At 46.4% G+C, this 18,708-nt stretch overlaps 1 protein-coding gene across 2 annotated transcripts; it reads left to right on the top strand.

Moving 5' to 3' along the window:
- The first annotated feature begins 3,120 nt into the window (after positions 1 to 3,120).
- LOC102440714 (enoyl-CoA hydratase domain-containing protein 3, mitochondrial) lies at positions 3,121 to 15,122 on the top strand. 2 transcript variants are annotated; one of them, XM_014460335.2, is made up of 4 exons: positions 3,121 to 3,316; positions 4,948 to 5,045; positions 6,790 to 6,990; positions 14,188 to 15,122. In XM_014460335.2, the coding sequence occupies exons 1-4, from the start codon at positions 3,244 to 3,246 to the stop codon at positions 14,497 to 14,499; spliced, it is 684 nt and encodes a 227-aa protein (XP_014315821.1). In that variant the 5' UTR covers positions 3,121 to 3,243; the 3' UTR covers positions 14,500 to 15,122. The 2 variants fall into 2 exon arrangements, with proteins under 2 accessions (XP_014315821.1, XP_023614165.1); XM_023758397.1 differs by lacking the exon at positions 3,121 to 3,316 and adding an exon at positions 3,713 to 4,132.
- Positions 15,123 to 18,708: the final 3,586 nt, after the last annotated feature.

Raw genomic sequence — 18,708 nt, 5'->3', positions numbered from 1 at the left:
GCCTCGGGGTGGCAGCTCCTGCCGGTTGTCCCCGCCGCGCGCCCCTGAGAAAACCCCTCCTGGAGGGTCGGGGCCAGGAGCGGGACCAGGAGCGGGGGAGGCCTGCAGAGCCCGCTGCTTGGCCCGCACCCAGAAAGTGCCCAGTCGGTAAACAGAGTGAAAGGACACACCGTCCTGAGCCCTGCCCTTTGTCTCCACGGGCCCCAAGCCCCTTAAAACCACCCCTGTGCACAGTGCAAGCCCCCTTAAAACCACCCCCTGTGCACAGTGCAAGCCCCTTAAAACCACCCCTGTGCACAGTGCAAGCCCCTTAAAACCACCCCTGTGCACAGTGCAAGCCCCTTAAAACCACCTCTGTGCACAGTGCAAGCCCCTTAAAACCACCTCTGTGCACACAGTGCAAGCCGCACCATGAAGTCAAAGGTTGCAGGGTCTCTAGCCCCATCCAGGCCTCAGCCTGACATTTGCCTGGCCAGTCAGGGACCGCATGGGAGGCCCGTTTAGCATATCTAAGTATTTAAAAGTTACACACCAACTGCTAAATGTGTTTTCTTCTCCTGCCCTGGCAAGTAGTACTTCATAAAACCTGGAAGGTCATGTTTGAATTTACAACCCTCAGGCTCCTAGGAGTCCCCCCACAGTGGAGAGCCAGCTGCTGACCTGCAGTTTTTCTTTTCTTCCCAGTTTCTGCTCACCACTCCGGCCTCTTCACCCCTCCTTCCCGCTGCTCTTCCAGAGGCTTGGCCCAAAAACCTGCAGACACCCCATCCACATGCCCTCTCTGTCCTCTCACTCCCCACAGACACTTCCTCTTGGTCAGCCCGGGGACCTAGGGGTGCCCACTGCACAGCCAGGGAACTCCAGGGTCTCAGGTAACGGCAGCAAGGTTTGGAAGGGGCAGGTGATTCCAGGCGAGCACTTCCCATGATCCTAGTGGTGTCCTGCTCCCCTGGATGAGCTGAGCTGGAAGGAGGCCCAGAGCACCGTGTACCAAAGTGCAGGACCCAGGCAGGGGCCCGTCCTGCCCATCTTCAAAGGCACTTCTGCTTCTGCAAATTTGGTTCCATCTGGTCAGGGACCTGACTTGTGGCATAGCAGCCCAGTTGTGAAAGGAGGCCTGGTTGAGTTCTCCAGAGTTAAACACGAACCAGGAAGGGAGATAGAGAAGAACAACCTGTCATAAATGCTGGGAATTGTTCAGTAGGAAGGAGGCCCCCAAATCCAGCATGGCAGCAGCACTGTGTGACTAAGTAGTGAGCTTGAGCAGCTCAGTCAAGCTTGCAGTGTTCCTTTTTTTTTTTTTAATATATATTTATTGATTTTTTACAGAGAGGAAGGGAGAGGGATAGTTAGAAACATCGATGAGAGAGAAACATCGACCAGCTGCCTCCTGCACACCCCCCACTAGGGATGTGCCCGAAACCAAGGTACATGCCCTTGACCGGAATCGAACCCGGGACCTTCCAGTCTACAGGCCGATGCTCTATCCACTGAGCCAAACCGGTTAGGGAGCAGTGTTCCTTTTCAAAGGTGTTCCTCTCAGCAATAGATGAGGGCCAGCTATGAATTGGATACTGCTCTAGGTACGAGCAGGAGCTCTGAAGGTGGCTGGCATTTAGATGTTAGCAGAAGACTAGGAGCCCATGGAAGAAGTAGAGAAGGACTAAAAAGCCAGGAGAGAAGGCATGTGTTTCCAGAAGGAGAGCCTGATCCAAATGGCCCCTGGGTTCGGTTCAGACAATTAGGAGGTATTAGGTGAGAATAGTGTTGGAGTGGCAGGAAGCCTGGTTCATGACACTGGTTGAAAGTGAACTCAGCAACTTAGAGCACGCTCAAAGGGTGTGTCATACACCGGCCAAAGGATTAATGAGACCCATCTGCACAGACACTGCCATGAAGCACTGGCGTTTGGGCCTGGCATCTTTTTACACAATTATGCCTGAGGCCTTAGACTTATTTAAGCGTCTGTCATGGATAGGATGGCAGCTTTTTGAGTATACTACAGCAAGCGCATCCATTATTTTACTGGAAGGTTTATCAGCAATTCTGTCACCAGCATCTCCAGGTCACTCCCCCCACCCCCACAACCCTCCACCCCCAAATACAGGTTTCAAAGTCTATCAGCATATCAGCTACAAGTCATTTTTGTACTTAGGAGACAGCATGCACATGAGAAACAATGATGAATATCACAGCCATCTAAAGATGGCAGCAAAACGGAAATGGTATTCCAAAGAAAAGGGTATTACACTGAGATTCAGTCATCAAAGTAGTTTCCCAGAAAACAGTGGCATAGGAGGCTATTTATGGAGAATCCAGGTTGACACATAGCAGTAGGAATATCAGATTCGAAAAAGAATGAGGAAGGCTGAAAAAATGTGGGTGGAGGCTGATGGGAAACATATAAAACGTATATTAATAATCCGGTGTTTGGCTTGCTGCTTGTTCCTTATAACAGCAAAAATAAGACATTTCTTTGTATGGGCGGTACAATGACAATACAGGCTAATCACATACTTAAAAGAGTGAGCAGGCCTCTGAATGCCAGCTTCCAGTGAGATAACACGTCCAAAAGAGCCCTCTTGCTGTATGGTTCTGTCCTTTTCTTCACATACCATCCCATGTTCAGGCAGCATGAATTATTGTGCAGAATTATAGGATGCCACTAGAAAAGATGGAAAAATGCTGTCATATGTGTGTATGGGCAGCTGCACCTTGGCTGCCTCTTCCGTGCGGTGGGTAGGAGGAGATGGGGGCAGGTTCTTGGTTCTCTTCCTAACCTAATTTATTTCTGAGGAACAATGGGGAGAAGTTGAAGGTGGCACCGTGTGTCAGATCCCTCTGGCTCCTGCCGCCATCTTACAAACTGCGCAGCCTCTAGGTATGGGCGGCAATGATTTTGGAACAACTCTGATTTGCCCTTTTGGTGTTGACAGCAATGTTTCTGACAGCAGATCTGAAAAAGAAACAAATCAAGGGAAGAGGGAGAAAACGCAGCCTGCATTTCCGGACGTCTCCTTGTTTTGACTTAGCCGTAACTCCGGAGAGTTGACAGACAATCTCAGTTGCCTCTAAGTACCAGCAGTTCTCTTTTCTGGTGTTTTAAAAATAACCCCCAAATTAGAAGGAAATGCAGGGGTCCTCACTTGTTTTGACTGGTGCACGACCCAGTAATTATCAAATGTTCTTCGCAGGAACATTGTCTTGAGCAATCCAAAGAGGAGGAATGCGCTGTCACTGGCAATGCTGAAATCTCTCCAAAGGGACATTCTTCATGAAGCTGAAAGCACAGATCTGAAAGTCATTATTATTTCAGGTACTTCTCTGATAACCATCCTCAGGGTGCTGAAGACTTCTCTCAAAATTCTTTTGTTGACCGGGGCAGTCCCTCAGTTAATGGGAGGATTGTTTGGAAGCTCCTTTACAAGAACATTCATTATGAAAAACCATTGTGTATTTGGAGGGCTTGGTCCTAACACTTACTTTTTTTCGTTGTTGACATTGTTTTTCCCTAACACTGTTAACTGGAAATTATAGCAAAGACTACTGTGCAGGGAAAATGTCTTTCCTTTTTGTCAGATACATAGCATTCCCATTGAAATCAGATAATTGTTTTCCTCATGGACCGGATAAGATGAGTTTAATCACTGATCCTTTGGGTAGCCTAGCAAGTCGATGGGACCAGGCTGCTCAAGCATTTGATTGGTTTATCTGTTCCTACCAAACTTTCAACCAGTATCTGCAATCTTCTTCAGTTTGCTCATTTCTTTCCTTGCTCTTCTCCAGTAAAAGTTGTTAATGAATTATCTAGTGATGATGGTGATGGTCTAAGTAATATAAGTGTCAGCATTTTAAAGCATCCATAGAAAAATAAAATGGATGATACCCTGTGATGTACTTTTGTTGTTACAGAAATTAAGGGTTAGTATTTCTGGAGGCAGATACTCAGAACGTTACCTTATCTATGGTTGAATATAACTTTTCAACTGTTGAAAAGAAAGAGGACAGATATCGTTCATCAGCCACGGGGATGTTACCCAGATGCAGCAAAGACAGTTAACTTCCAGACAACACAGTTCCCTCACTTGTTTAAAGGAAATAATATTGCCCATCAAAAGAGTCACAACAAAAGGAAAATATGAGAAAGTGTTACCAGCTTATCAGTGGAATTGCATTTTGTTGTTATTAATCTTAACAATAACAGTAAAACCACATCCTTAGGTCCCATGTTAAAAATAAAGAGGTTCTTGCATTAGCTGGTTTGGCTCAGTGGATAGAGCGTCGGCCTGCGGACTGAAGGGTCCCGGGTTCCATTCTGGTCAAGGGCACGTGCCAAGGTTTTATGTCCAATCCCCAGAAGGGGGTGTGCAGGAGGCAGCTGAGCAATGATTCTCTTTCATCATTGGTGTTTCTATCTCTCTCCCTTTCCTTTTCTCTCTTTAATCAATAAAAATATATATATTTTTTAAAAATAAAGAGGTTTTCTTCACCCTCTGACCTTCCTGATTGCAGCCTGCACAGATGGCCATTGTCTGTCGACTAAATGACAGGGTTGCTGCAGAAGGCACAGAGGATATTGATGGACCTACATGAGTCAAAAATTTAGGCCAGATCAAGTCCAAAAACAAAACTGTGAGACTGGAGGGACAACTCTGAAAGAAGTCGTCCATCTGCTTTGGTTACTGCATGTGTAATTGCACGTGTTCATTGGTTTCCACCACGGACCTTTTAGAGTATAAATGCCTCCCGTTGAATTGTCATCACAAAATACTGGCTACAACTTTTCCAGTTAACTGGAATTATTCTTACCAAATTGGGCCATTAACTTTGTGTCCACAGCAGTGATACAATTGTTCATTAAAATTATTTAATTGACAAATAAATGACCTCCCCAGTTCTGCTGTTTATACCTTTTTATTTTATTTTCTCAATTGGAACCATTTGCAGCTGAGGGACCTGTATTTTCTTCCGGGCATGATTTAAAGGAACTGACGGATGAGCAAGGTCCAGAATATCACACTGAAGTATTTCAAACTTGTTCTGAGGTAAGCCAGGAGGACAACTTGCAATGCAAACCTGAAAATGATAATTACACACATTAAATATTGGATTAGGCTTCTAGTTTACAGGAAAGGTTTTATCTGAGACCTAACCACTGCAGAACTACTAAAACCTCTGTGGCCATTGGTGAGTCCTTCATCCAAGCAACAATTTGGTTTAGTCTTTTAAAAAGCAACCATAGTTTGCTATTGATATGTGATATGCCAAAGATAGGGAAATATATGTTGGTATTGATAGCTGCCATCTCCAGCATCATGGGTATGTCTTGGAATATATGTCTTAAGAGGTAAAGGGTAGAAATGTACATCTTTATAGAGAAAGAACCTAAGATTATAATTTAATTTTTTAACTAAAACAGTTCTGTTAATGGGAAAGAGAGAACATTCATAAATGGAATAACAGTAACCATTTTAAAATTCTGGAGACTTATGAGGGGAACTGGGTATCACAAGAGCAAGTTTTTGGCTGCTCTCTACGAATAGCACTGTTTTAGGAATTTTATTTATTACTAGAGGCTCCATGCACGAAATTCGTGCAAGAGTAGGCCTTCCTTCTCCTGCCTGCCAACACCAGCTTCCCTCTGGCACCAGGGACCCGGGCTTCCCTCTGGCCGCTGGCAGGCATCTGGGACCTGGGCTTCCCTCGCAGCCCCGGCTTTGTCCAGAAGGCCGTCCCGAAGGACGTCTGGTCTAATTAGCATATTATGCTTTTATTATTACAGATTATTATTTTTTTAAATAGGTTTTTATTGATTTCAGAGAGGAAGGGAGAGGGAGAGAGAGATAACATCAATGATCAGGGTGAATTATTGGCTGCCTCCTGCATGCTCCACACTGTGGATCGAGCCCACAACCCAGGCATGTACTCTGATCGGGAATCCAACCGTGACCTCCTGGTTCATAGGTGGACACTCAACCACTGAGCCACACTGGCTGGGCTTTTATTTATTTAGATGACAGGGTGTTCCCTGCCATTTTAATAGAATTGAGAGAATATTAATGGTGGTAATTTGAGAATTACCAGAGAAATTGCCTTTCAGTCCCTTTTCCATCTTAATTTTTCAAGGAAATTCCAAATACAGTGGGGCCTTGACTTACGAGTTTAATTCGTTCTGAGACCGAGCTTGTTAAGGAGCTCGTTAACTCAAATTACTCTGTCAACTCAATGCAAAAAATCGGCCGAGAGACAGACAGCTGGTATCTCAAAAAACTCGTTAGTCGGGACACTTGTAAGTCAAGGCCCCACTGTACCAGTTTCAGACCTTTAACACTAGAGCTCCACACAGGCTCAGTGAGAACAGAACCATTCTGCAGAGAGAGAATCAGCTTTGTTCTTTTGTGGGGCTGCTGAGGAAGCAGTCGGAGAGGAGGGGATTGCAGCCTCGAAGAGGCCAGGGGCTGGGAGTCAGACAGATGTGCGTTCAGACCCCACAGCCAGCACTTGTGGATCTTGTGGCCTTAGGCCAGTTCCTTCCCCCTGAGCCTTGTGTCTCGGTTGTAACATAGTGTTCCTTCCTCCTGGGCTTTTCAGGAGTCAAATGGCACGGTCTGGTCCACAGTCAATATTCAATGCAAGTTCTCTTTGTGCCTGCTTCTGTCCTTTTTCCATAGAATCTGATACACTATGGGGATGAAAAGTGCTCTGAAAGCAGTAAAATCATATGAAATAAACATGAACGTTGCACCTCACTCTTGGATGGATGTGAACTGGTTATGTTTGCTCCTTCAGGTCATGATGCTGATCCAGAATCATCCCGTCCCCGTGATTGCCATGGTGAACGGCTTGGCCACCGCCGCTGGCTGTCAGCTGGTTGCCAGCTGTGACATTGCCGTGGCCAGTGACAAATCCTCATTTGCCACTCCAGGTGTGAACCTCGGGCTCTTCTGCTCCACCCCTGGGGTGGCCTTGGGGAGAGCAGTGCCAAGAAAGGTAATGTGACCCCCTGCAGTCTCCTCTCTAGTTGTAACCCTCACGCACTGGAAGGTTGGTTCCAAATTCGCTTGTTAAAGTACCGTTTGAATCAGGATGTTCTGCACGAAGCATAGCTGGCTGGATGTGCTGCAGTGTTCCTTCTAACGCCTCTTGTCCAGCGGGGAATGCGCAGCTTCTCACAGGGCACTTCACTTCGTGAATCATGCATTTCGCTGTTGCCTGCCCCTCTATGTAGCTAGTTTGGTTTTTGGATTTTTTTGTTTGTTTTCATGAAGGCTCACATTTTTTGTAATCTTATTTGAAATGCAGTTGAGACAGTTTTGTTGCACTCAAAAGGTGTCCATAACATGTAATAGCATGGTGACATGCCAGTACCAAGAGGCTAGGATATGAATGTCGCTGGCTGATTGTTTGCTGACAGCCTGTCGTATTCTAGAAAGGACTGAAGTAGCTGCTACATTGAGTGTGTCAGCTATACGATGGTTGTATTTCAGGAGCATGGAACTTCTTTTTTTTTTTTTCATATATTTTATTGATTTTTTACAGAGAGGAAGGGAGAGAGATAGAGAGTTAGAAACATCGATGAGAGAGAAACATCGATCAGCTGCCTCCTGCACATCTCCTACTGGGGATGTGCCCGCAACCACGGTACATGCCCTTGACCGGAATCGAACCTGGGACCTTTCAGTCCCCAGGCCAACGCTCTATCCACTGAGCCAAACCGGTTTCAGCGAGCATGGAACTTCTTGAGCTCGGCATGTTGAAGCTGCCCCAGGAGCCATATGTAAACGTTGTTTTGTCCTTGCTAAATCCATTTTCTTTACAAAGCTTTCTCCCTTCCTATAAGACATAAAACAATATTTATTGAACATCTTGTGAGTAGAAACCAGTGGCTTTCTTGTTCTAAAAAATATATATATCTTCATTCTCAATTGGAAATTTTGTTTTTAAAAATGGTGGGGGGGGAGGTGTCATATCATAGGTGTTGTATACATTGTCGTATAGCAAGTAGGAAACTAAATTGCTTTCTAGGATATCATGTCCATTTAGCATCTACAAAGTCAGCAGTTCTTCATATGCCTGAGGCACAAAAGAAATGAGACCCAAGCGAAATTAAGCCACAGGGATGGAGACATTTAGGGAAGCACTCCTTTCTTTCACGCTGCTTCCTCATTAGTTTTTTTACAGAGGTGTGTGCTTTTGCAGATGTTCTGAATAGAGATACCTACCAGCACACACACACATGAAAACTGGCTGAACATGGGCTCCACAACTACAATAAGTGGCCTGTCCAAACACAGAGCTTGCTGAAATGTGCTCAGCCCAGGCAGGTGGTTTCATCCTGTCAGGATACACATTGACTTTAAATGTGAGGTGAGTGTGTGTGTGTGTGTGTGTGTGTGTGTGTTCCCTACTTTGTGCCAGTACATTAAATTAAAATGCATTCATTAAAAACATTGTCAGAGCTTATTAATGAACTATCTTATAATTGTGCAAATCAACTCACAGGCCTTTTGCATACTAAAGGGTGGTTGTCTGGTTAGCCTATCTGCAACTGTTCATCTTCAACCATGTTAAGGCATTTGCAACCTTTAAATCATGATTGTCCTGTCAGGATAAGAATCCATTCTCTCTTAAAACAAACTTTTAAAAATCAAGGCTTATAATTGAGTCCTAAAAACGTAAACATTATATCATATTTGTCAAATTTAAATTAGTTTTTGAAAGAGAAGGAAAATGTGGCAAAAACAGGACTTCAGTTCCCACAAAGCCCAATTCTCAGAACCACGTTGCATAATTGTCCAGCATGAGAGATTAAGGGGCAGGGTGTTGTAAGACCAAAGTACTTTGTCCTCCCACAGAAAGTTCTGGCAGTGCCAGGCCCACTCAGAAGACGGGAGAGGATCTCCAGTATTGTCCCATTCGGATCCCTGCTCTGTGCTGCTCCTGTCCTGATCCCAGGAGGCCTGTGAATCACTAGGCAGGGGTAGCATTCTTGTTTTTAAGTCTTCAGAGTTTTTTCCAGTTGTAACAGATGTCCCTGCATGTGGGGCTACTTGGAGGCATAAGGCAGAGATATGGTTTCGGGTCAGTATTAATGAGCTGAAATCACAGTACTGATAAAGGGAATTTAGTGGGGTGAAAAGCCTGTTGGCACTCAAGGCCTTTGCCAGGTTTCAGGACTGCAGATCTTACCTGGGTGGCCCCCTTTAGGAGGAAACCTGGGGATTCATAAAGATCTAAACCTGAACAAAACACACCTACCTGTTGTCATTGCTTGATTGCACCCACAGGAACACATTCACACACAGTCCTGTAAACTGTGTGGGTGTTGGGCACGTATCCCCATGCACATCCACAGGGAAGCAAGCAGGTGCTTTTGCAAACTGACCTAATTGGGAAACGTGGCCTTTTTCAGGCAGCTTAAGGCCACACATATGGGTCACCAGTACCCTCTGCTGGTCACCAAGGAAAACTGCTTAGCTGTGCCAGAGACCAGGGCTGCAGCTGGTCCACTGGGAGCAGAAATGATGGCATGGATCCCTTGTGTTCAAGCCAGACTGAGCCTGGGCATGAATAATTTTCCACGATTGTAAAGTGTTTCTCTCCTCTGGTGTGAGTTAAATAATGTGTCTTCATTGCACCATATAAACAACCTGCCTGGTGCAGCTGCTCCCTTTGCCTATCTGAGCTGGCCTTGTTCAGAAATGTGGAGCCGGTGCCTCAGCGGGTGGCACCCCTGTGGAGCACATGAAAGATCCGAACCCCCTCCTTCCAAGCCAGTCATTTCTCTGCAGTAGGAACACTTGCTGCCATCTGTTTACCCACGGTAACGTGTGTGTCTGTAGAATCTGATTTCTCAGTTGTCTCATTAGAACAGAGTAGAATTTCCAAGCTGGAAGGAGAGTTAAGGCATTGACCCTCAGCTGGTGTGCAGTTCACCAGAGCCTGGAGAAATGCAGGTCTAGGCCCCTCAGATGGACTGCATTCCTGTGGCTGTCAGAGGTGCCTTAGTGCCTTTGAGAACATGCTTCTTAATTTACTTATTTCTCAGGTTGCCCAGCCAATTAAATTAGCCCGGTGATCCTGTCAGCTTTATTCCCCTCTGAGTCCTCCAGCATCCCAGCCCCTCCACTGCCACCAGCTGGTTCTTGTCATCGGTGTGACTAGAGGGGATCTGGAAGACTGCTCTGCTTTCTGGGGCCATGAGCCCTAAAACACAGCATTAGAGATTCATACATGTTCATAGCTGGAATAAGCATGTGAATCATAGCCACTACACTTATTAGTGCTACTGAGTGCCCAGCGCTGTAGTATAAGCTGTATACATTGTCTCTCATCTTGACCATTCTGCAGGAGATGGTGTTCTTATTCCTGTTTTTCAGATAAGGAAACAGACTCAGATGGGTTGAATTGTTCCCTTAAGATCTGTGGTTACTAAGTGGCCTCAGGGACATCCAGACACAAGCCCCACCACCCTAGGAGTGAGTATTGGCCTCCAGTCCTTTTAATTGTTTTAAATGCAAATAGCCCAGGAGGAGGAAGTAGTAAATCACCAACTTGTTAGGGGGCCCCAAAAAGTACCCCTAAAACGAACAAGAGTTTATTAGGAAAAAGGTGTTATTTTCTTCTCTCTCACCTGAAGTTTCAGGGGCCTACTGGATAGTAAACAGTAAATAAAGATTGTTGCTTGTGCACTATAAAATAAACAGGCTTTCTTTTTCTTAGGGAATGCCACTCCATTACCTAATCTGCCTGGGTAAAGTCCCCGTAAATCAACACGGTGCCAAACGGTATTACCCCACTAGGCAGGTGAGGAAACTGAGGCCCAGAAAGAGGCATAAGCTAGGCGTGTGACTTAGGAAGCTAAAGGTAGGCCAGGAACTCTGTCCAGGCCTCTAGCCCTGACCCTATTCCAGTCAAAATGTTTTTCACGAGCAGCTTTAAACCCGTTAAGACCTCCTTGGTCTCCTGGACAGAGAAGTGTCAGGGTAGCAGAAGCATAATCTAGTCTCATGATTTTAAAACCATCTAAATCAGTGGTTCTAAACTGGGGGCTGCCCTGGCCGGTGTGGTCCAGTTAGGGTGTCATCCTGTGCATCAGAAGGTGGCAGATTCATTCCCAGTCAGGGCACATCCCCAGGTTCGATCCCCGGTCGGGAGACAACCAAACAATGTTTTCCTCACATCAATGTTTCTCTCTCTCCCTCTCTCTAAAATCAATTAAAAAGTAAATAAATAAAATAAAGTAAGAGCAATTTTGGCCCCAGGGACATTTGGCAATGCCTGCAGCTATTTCTGATCATCACAAATTGGGAGTGGGGGATACTCCTGGCACCCAGTGGACAGAGGCCAGGGATGCTACCCTGCGCAGGACAAAACCACACAACAAAACATTATCTGGTCCAAAAGATACAATGGCACTGAGACTGAGAAGCTAGATCTAAATGCTCTCTCACCGGAAGTTTCCAGGGCCCACTACATAGAAACTTAAACAGTAAGTAGCGTGTGCTGATGCGCTGTCTTATATATAGTATAAACTGTTCCCATTATCTCTCACTGCGTAACCACTATTCTTAGTGACGCAGAACAACAGCAATTTGTTTAGCTCATGAATCTGCAATTCGGACAGGGCTCGAGGTCAGTGAGGAAAGCTGATCTCTGCTTCACAGTGTCTGTGGCCTCAGCTAGGAGACTTCAAGGTGGGGGAGTGACAGCTGGAGACCGTCAGTGTAAGGCATGTTCACTCACGCTGGCTGCTGAGGCTGCCTCTCAGCGGGGACTCAGAGGCACTTAGTGCAGCCTCTGGGCGGTGTAGCTTGGGCTTCCTCAGAGCAAGGCAGCTGGGTTCTCCGTCTGCATTGCCAAGGGAAAGAGCCAGATGGAAGCTGTATCCCCTTTTGACCTAGCCTTTAAAGAACTATAGTACCACTTTGGCTGTACTGTTTGCCTTCATCCGTTCATTCATTAAATCATTCATTGATGACTATTTAATAGGTTGTCTGCCACATGCAAGGCAGTCTTCTGATGCTGGAGACACAGAAATGAACAGAACACTAAAGAGAAAACTCGCCCTGGCCAGTGTTTCCCAGTGGTTAGATGTCGACCCATGCACCAAAGAGTCATGGGTTCGATTCCCAGTCCAGGGCACGTACCTGGGTTGCAGGTTCATTACCCAACCCCGGTCGGAGGCGACCAATGGATGTGTCTTTCTCACATCAATGTGTTGTCCTGCTGCCGCCCCTGCTCCCACCACCTTCCGCTCTAGCTAAAAGAAAAATAGCCCTAGCCAGTTTGGCTCAGTGGATAGAGCGTCAGCCTGCAGACCAAAGTATTCCAGGTTTGATTCTTGTCAAGGGCACGTACCTCGGTTGCATGCACCTCCCTGGCCCGGGCCCTGATCAGAACTCATGCAGGGAGCAACCAATCGATGTATTTCTTTCACATTTTTCTCTGTCTTTCCATCTTTCTTCCACTATCTCTAAAAATCAATGGAAAAATATCCTCAGGTGAGGATTTAAAACAGAACACCAACCTCAGTCAAGGTTAGCCTGAGAGCATGATAAAGTGAGACCAAGCAAGCCCCTTTCTTAAAAAAAATAAATAAATAATAAAAGCCTAATATGCTAAGTGTCCAACCATTCATTCCATCGTTCAACCAGTCGCTATGACATGCACTGACCACCAGGGGGCAGACGCTCTGGTAGGTTAGCTTGCTGCTGGGGTCCAGCCAATAGGGATTGGGCAAGATGGGCCAGACACTCCCTGGAGCCCTCCCACGGTCCCTCCCCGGCCCCAATCGTGCACAGGTGGGGTCCCTCAGAGTGGCCTGCACCCTCTCGCAATCTGGGACCCCTTGGGAGATGTTGGAGAGCCAGTTTCAGCCTGATCCCCACAGGCCAGGCCGAGGGACCCCACTGGTGCACAGATCCGTGCACCAGGCCTCTAGTAAATAAATAAAAGCAATGGAAAATTAATCCTCAGGATAGGATTAACAACAACAACAAAATAATTTCCGCCCTAGTCAAATTTACATGCCAGCAAAGGAGATAATCTAATCTATAATAATAAAAGCATAATATGCTAATTAGACCAGAGAGCCGAACGACCTTCTGGACGTCCTCCCAGATGACCTTCCAGATGAAGCTGGGGCTGTGAGGGCCAAGCCCCTTGCACGAATTTCGTGCATATGGCCTCTAGTAAACAAATAAACATGTACAGTATATGGTTTGTTAAATGATGAAAGTACAAAGGATTAACATAGAGCCAGAAATGGGGTAGTGCTGAGGTTGGATCACAATTGTAATAGGCTGGTCTTGTCATAGAGTACCTCACTGATGAGGTGACATGTGAGCAGAGACCTAAAGGAGATGAGGGAACAGGCTGTGAGGCTATCTGGGGACACAGCATTGCAGTCCAAGGGAACAGCAAGTATAGGACTGAGGTGATAGCACACTTGGTGTGTTCAAGGAACAGCAAAGATGCCAGCTGGGCCTCGGGAGAGGAAGAGGAGAGGCACTGTGTTTCTTGTGCATCTGGGAACCCTTTTTCTAAATCACATTTTAGTTTCAAAAAGCTCAGCTTTGTAGAATTACAGAATTGGGGCACAGTATGGCAGGCGGACAGAACTGAGGAAACTGTAGAGTGAGAAAGGTGCACTCCCCCTTTCTGCGGGCCTCGGAAATCTGGGGGGAGAGGGTTGTGGAAAGAGGGCATTCTCTCCTCATAAGTTAACGTCCTGCTGGACCCCTCCATCGGTCCCTAGAAGGCGTTCCTTTCATTCCCCTCCTCCTCTGGGAGACGAGGCTGCTCTTTCAACTCAGGCTGAGGTGGTGGCTTCTCTGAACATCCCTTTCTTCTGGAAAGTAACCACTGCACTGGCTTGAGCGAGGCGATGGGCCTCGCTCTGCGGTGTTTTTAGTTTCATCCCATCAGATGTGGCCGCTGTCCTGAGCTCAAATCTCCTGCCTCTGCAGGGCTGGGAGTTCAGCTTGGGGAAGGAACAGGACGACACGGAGAGTCCCTCCTTCTCCTTGCTCCTGGAAAGATCCAGTCTGTTTCTGAGAACTGGCCCAGGTTGTCAGGAAGTCAGGACACCAACCATCTCCGCAGAGTGAAATGGAGAGGGTGGGACTTAGGTGGCAGGGGTCAGGAGGAGAGTGCCTTAATAACTGCCCGTGTTTCCTCCTCCAGGTCGCCTTAGAAATGCTTTTTACCGGGGAACCCATATCTGCTCAGGAGGCCTTGCTCCATGGGATGCTCAGTAGAGTGGTGCCGGAAGAGCAGCTGGAGGAAGAGACCATGAGAATCGCAAGGAAGATCGCCTCCTTGAGCCGTCCTGTGGTGTCTTTGGGCAAGGCTGCCTTCTACAAGCAAGTGCACCAGGACCTTAGAACGGCCTACCACCTGGCCTCCCAGACCATGGTGGACAATGTGGCCCTGCAAGATGGGCAGGAGGGAATCAAGGCCTTCATCCAGAAGAGAAAACCCGTCTGGTCACACTGAGCCGGCCTTAACAGAGGGATGGAGGGAGTGTGACCCAGTGAGCAGCACTCAGGATGCTCCCTGCCCCCCCACCCCCAACCACCACTGCTGCCTCATGACAGGAACAGCAGACAGACTGCTTCTGTACATTAGTCATGGTCCCACTGCATGGGGTCTGTATTCAAAGCCATGGTTCCTGGGAAAAGGATGAAACCGAGATTCAAAGGAGATGCTAACTTAAGGGTAGTGAGCACCTATGCTGGGTCAGCCGTGGTAATAAGCCTGGATTTTGATAAACTTCATCACAGGACCTTAAGTGTGGGACCACCCTGACATGGGAGAAGGTGGCGATAAAATGAAGCATGAAAGGATGCCAATCTGCTTCTGTTACCAGAAATGTCCCGTACGGTGGAGGTAGTTCTGGTTGCCCAGACACACGAACCATTTCCAATCTCCATGAGGTAGTTTCCACATTGCACATCTTGGTTCTATTGAGAAAGAATCATGCCTATGGCTTTGGAATAATCTTATGTGACTTTAAAATATTAAGTATTTAGAGAGACTGGTATTTTATCTTCTTATCCAGAATGTAAGCTGTTTGAGGAAAAAAATAAATGAATTCATTCTTTGTATGCCTGTGCTACGGACACAGAGTAGGTGCCTGATGTTTTTGTAGTGAATGTCCTGGCCATTGGAGCTACTGTGAAACCGGGACCCTGGGCACAACCTGAGGATAAAAGCATCAGGATAGGTGGGAAGGATGCAGAACACACGTCCTACCCACTAAAAATCACCTGCTCTGGACATGCTTCCAAACTCTGCTCAGCTTCTGGTGAGAATCCACAGTAGCATCAGGCAGTTGATTCCCCAGCTGAGCAAGGGCTTGGCTTAGGACCTAAACATGCTACTTTCTGGCTTCTGGTTCAGTCTGGCCCAAGAAATGTTCTAAATCTCCTGTCCTCAGGCTTGCCCAGCTTATCTTACGTAGAGTAGAAAGGGGTCCTAAATGTGGTTAGTACCAACCAAAGACAGAAACATGTGGCTCTAACCAGTGGTTCTCAGGGCAAGCATTTCTTGGTATGATGTCCCCTAGTGGTTTCACAGGTTTCTATTCAGATTGGCATGTTTTTGTGTAGGTTTTTTTTAAAAACAAGTTTAGAAAGGTTAATAAAAGAGTTTTTTCTTGGAAAGGAAGAGCTTGTTCTAAGAGTGCCCCTCCTGAGCGGAAAGATCATTAGAGCTACCATCTGCTGGACACCTGACCTGCTACATTCTCCTTCAGTCCTCGCCACACCCAGGGAGCAGGACCCACAGTGATCTCCATCTCACATGTGAGTAGCTGAGGCCCACTTGGTCCCAGATCAAACAGCTGACACTGAGTACAGTGAAGGTTCCAAACTCTATCTGCCTGGGGAAGCCATGGATGCTTTCTCCTGGCCACACTGCCTCATGGGGAGGCCAGCCCGAAGAAGTGACTTTCCTGCTCCATGGCAGCTCTCCAACCAAAATAACAGACCAGGCACTCCTTGCTACAGAACTCTGCCAGTGCGCAGGGGACATCGGATTGGAGTTATTGGCAGACCACTAATGGAGTTTTTCTACAAAAGTAATAAAGAGCTGGCTGCAGTTCTAAAGTAGGTGGTGAAGGATGGAGCTGCCAGAACAGTGCTGTCAGTGAGGTCCCTACTGCACCCTCTCTCCAGGGCCTGCTGTGGTAGTCACTGTTTGGCAGTGCCAGATCACACAGCATAGAGAAGGTGTTATAAACTCTCTGGACTTTGGAGAAAGTAACAGAGCTGCCTCACACATTTGGCAAATGAAAAGCAAAGATTAACTTTCCAGTGTCTGTGTGAGTCACACGATTCCCTCAAACCATGAAATCCTGGGGCCTCTGGGCTGCCTTCCCAGCCTATGAACTGATGTGCCCTTAGAGACTAGCTATAAATCTCAATAGTCTCTTGTGCATAAATAATCCAGAATGAAGGTCTGCTACCTACCTTCTGATGTCATATAATTAACCCCAAGGCTAATAGAAATTTTGGGTTAATATGTATCTGCTTCCTTCCACTGGGACATAGAATGAACATTTTTGCTAATGTGTCATGATTGCCTCTGGAAAGTCTAGTATATTTGTCTTTCCCTGTGTCATTTTAAAGGGTGTCCCAAAATTCACGCAAGAAGTAATTTTGATAGAAAACACAGGTTTATAATTAAAAATTGTAAATTTTTTATTGATTCATAAAGTATACAGTATAGGGTTATGTATGGAATAGCACATCAGGTAAATGGCCTCCACAGCTTTGCTGGTACATACGCAAAGCCGTGGTCTTCATTGTCCCTGCTCCTGGGCCATAATTGGTACTTGGTAATGCTTATCAAATTGAAGGGATTGAAATCAAAGGGCAACAGATATTAGAACCTGATTCAATAAACCAAGTAAAATTAGGCTTTTATTTTGTTGTTGTTGTTATTGTTAATGCTCACACAAAATTCAAATCTTGCATGAATTTTGGGACACCCTTTACTTCTCAGGGAGCCTTGCTGAGCTCATCCCAGCAGTCATCAACCCAGCAGTATAGGAGCTGGAAGGCCAGTGAAACAGGTGCTCACTCCTGCTCACCTGGCCAAGACACCATTCCCATGGCTGGCCTGGGCCCTGGAAAATATAAACAAATGGAGCGAATGACTGATGAACTTTACGGGAGAGAACTGTCAAGCAGCCCGATGGAGTAGCTCTTCCTGTGCCCCTGCTGTCCGGGAGTTCAGAGAAGTGAAGGCATCTGCCACCATGGAGCCAGCACGTGGGCCTGGACCTGTATGGTTCTGAAGCCTGTGCTCCTGACTACCACACTACATTCCTCCCAAAGGCCTGGAGAGAAAGCCTGCCAGTGCTCAGTGGCAGCCAGTCGGAAATGGCACGGCCAAGGCAACAGTTTTGCTTCCCAAAGAGGATTCGGAAAAGCGCAAATGGGAACACAAAGGGCGCTAGTCCCAGGTTTGCCATCAACTAGCTGTGTCGCTGTGAGCAGATGATGTAACCCTTTCAGGACTCTGTTGTCCCGTCATAAACATGGCACCCCTGGACACTTTTCCTCTTGCTTCTGCAATACTGGTTTTGGAAACTTGAGTGAAACTTGAAACAGGAAGCTTTTGTTTGAAGAAAATGCTCTTCTATGAATGAGGAATATGAGCATGCCATTTTTACATTAAAAACACCTTATTACATTTGAGACCAAGAAATCTGTGACAGACACAGAGGTTTTCAGGCCACACCTGAACCTTCTGATGTCATGGCTAGGAAGACCCTACACCAGACAGATCACTATCAAAATTGGCAGCTACCCTTCCTTTGTCTAGGTGCATTACTCAGCCGCCCCCTCTCCTCTCTCCTTCCTCTGAAAACCCACTGTGCTAAGAGTATTTCCAAAGTGTGGCCCGTGGAAGATCTGAACTGTCCAAGTGCAGACTCCTGAGCTCCTCACTAGACCTGCTGAATCATAAATTCTGGTTTGGGGACCCCAAAATATGCATTTTAAAAAGAGATTTACAAGTGATTCTGCTGCACACTAAAGTGTGAGCTCAGGCACCAGGGCGGGCGTGACATATCTCTCTGCAGTGTCTACACTGGAGCATCGGGCCTTTGTGGTGAATTGTGAGCAGTTGTGAGAGCACTGTGAGGAGATGACACTTCCAGGAGCCCCTTAAAGTCCTCCCCTGGGGCAGGTTTCAGGGGCTTCCTCAGCCCTCGGTGCTTAAGCCTTTGGAAGCCCCACCTCCTATCACATGAAGCACCAGAACACACCCATATTCTGCAGCAAATATAATTCTAGTTAGGGAAGGAAATGGAATTATTTGCTTTTTAAGATTTTAAAAATATTTGATTAACAACGATTATTTCTGGGCAATCATCAAGTAGGTAAGAGTTAAATTCAACATTGAAATTGACATTTTGCAGTTAAAATATTAAATTTCAGTCTTGCAAGGGCTTTTCATTTGTATTTTGGGCTCAAAACTTATTTTTCAGGTCCCAACCAGAAACCCATGAAAAGCTGTGCCTGCAGTATTTCTTGAATGGAACACTGGCCCACCGGGCTCACAGTTAGCGAGGTTGGCTGTTCCACAGGGAAATGGGGATGAGGAGAAGCAGTGGGTGAATCAGGTGTCATGAGGCATCCTTATTAATTTTATATTGATATTTCCTTCATTAATTTTATATTGATATTTCCTTTA

The sequence above is a fragment of the Myotis lucifugus genome, unplaced genomic scaffold (genome assembly GCF_000147115.1).
Source record: "Myotis lucifugus unplaced genomic scaffold, Myoluc2.0 scaffold_129, whole genome shotgun sequence".
Taxonomy (NCBI): domain Eukaryota; kingdom Metazoa; phylum Chordata; class Mammalia; order Chiroptera; family Vespertilionidae; genus Myotis; species Myotis lucifugus.
This window is presented reverse-complemented; position numbering and strand designations above follow the sequence as displayed.

What these genes read in the sequence shown, in the direction of transcription:
- LOC102440714 (XM_023758397.1), top strand. Translation starts at nt 4,042, where the DNA reads ATGCAGCAAAGACAGTTAACTTCCAGACAACACAGTTCCCTCACTTGT. An exon ending in CAAAAGAGTCACAACAAAAG is followed by an intron (nt 4,133 to 4,947) that starts GAAAATATGAGA and finishes AACCATTTGCAG; the next exon opens with CTGAGGGACCTGTATTTTCT. An exon ending in TATTTCAAACTTGTTCTGAG is followed by an intron (nt 5,046 to 6,789) that starts GTAAGCCAGGAG and finishes TTGCTCCTTCAG; the next exon opens with GTCATGATGCTGATCCAGAA.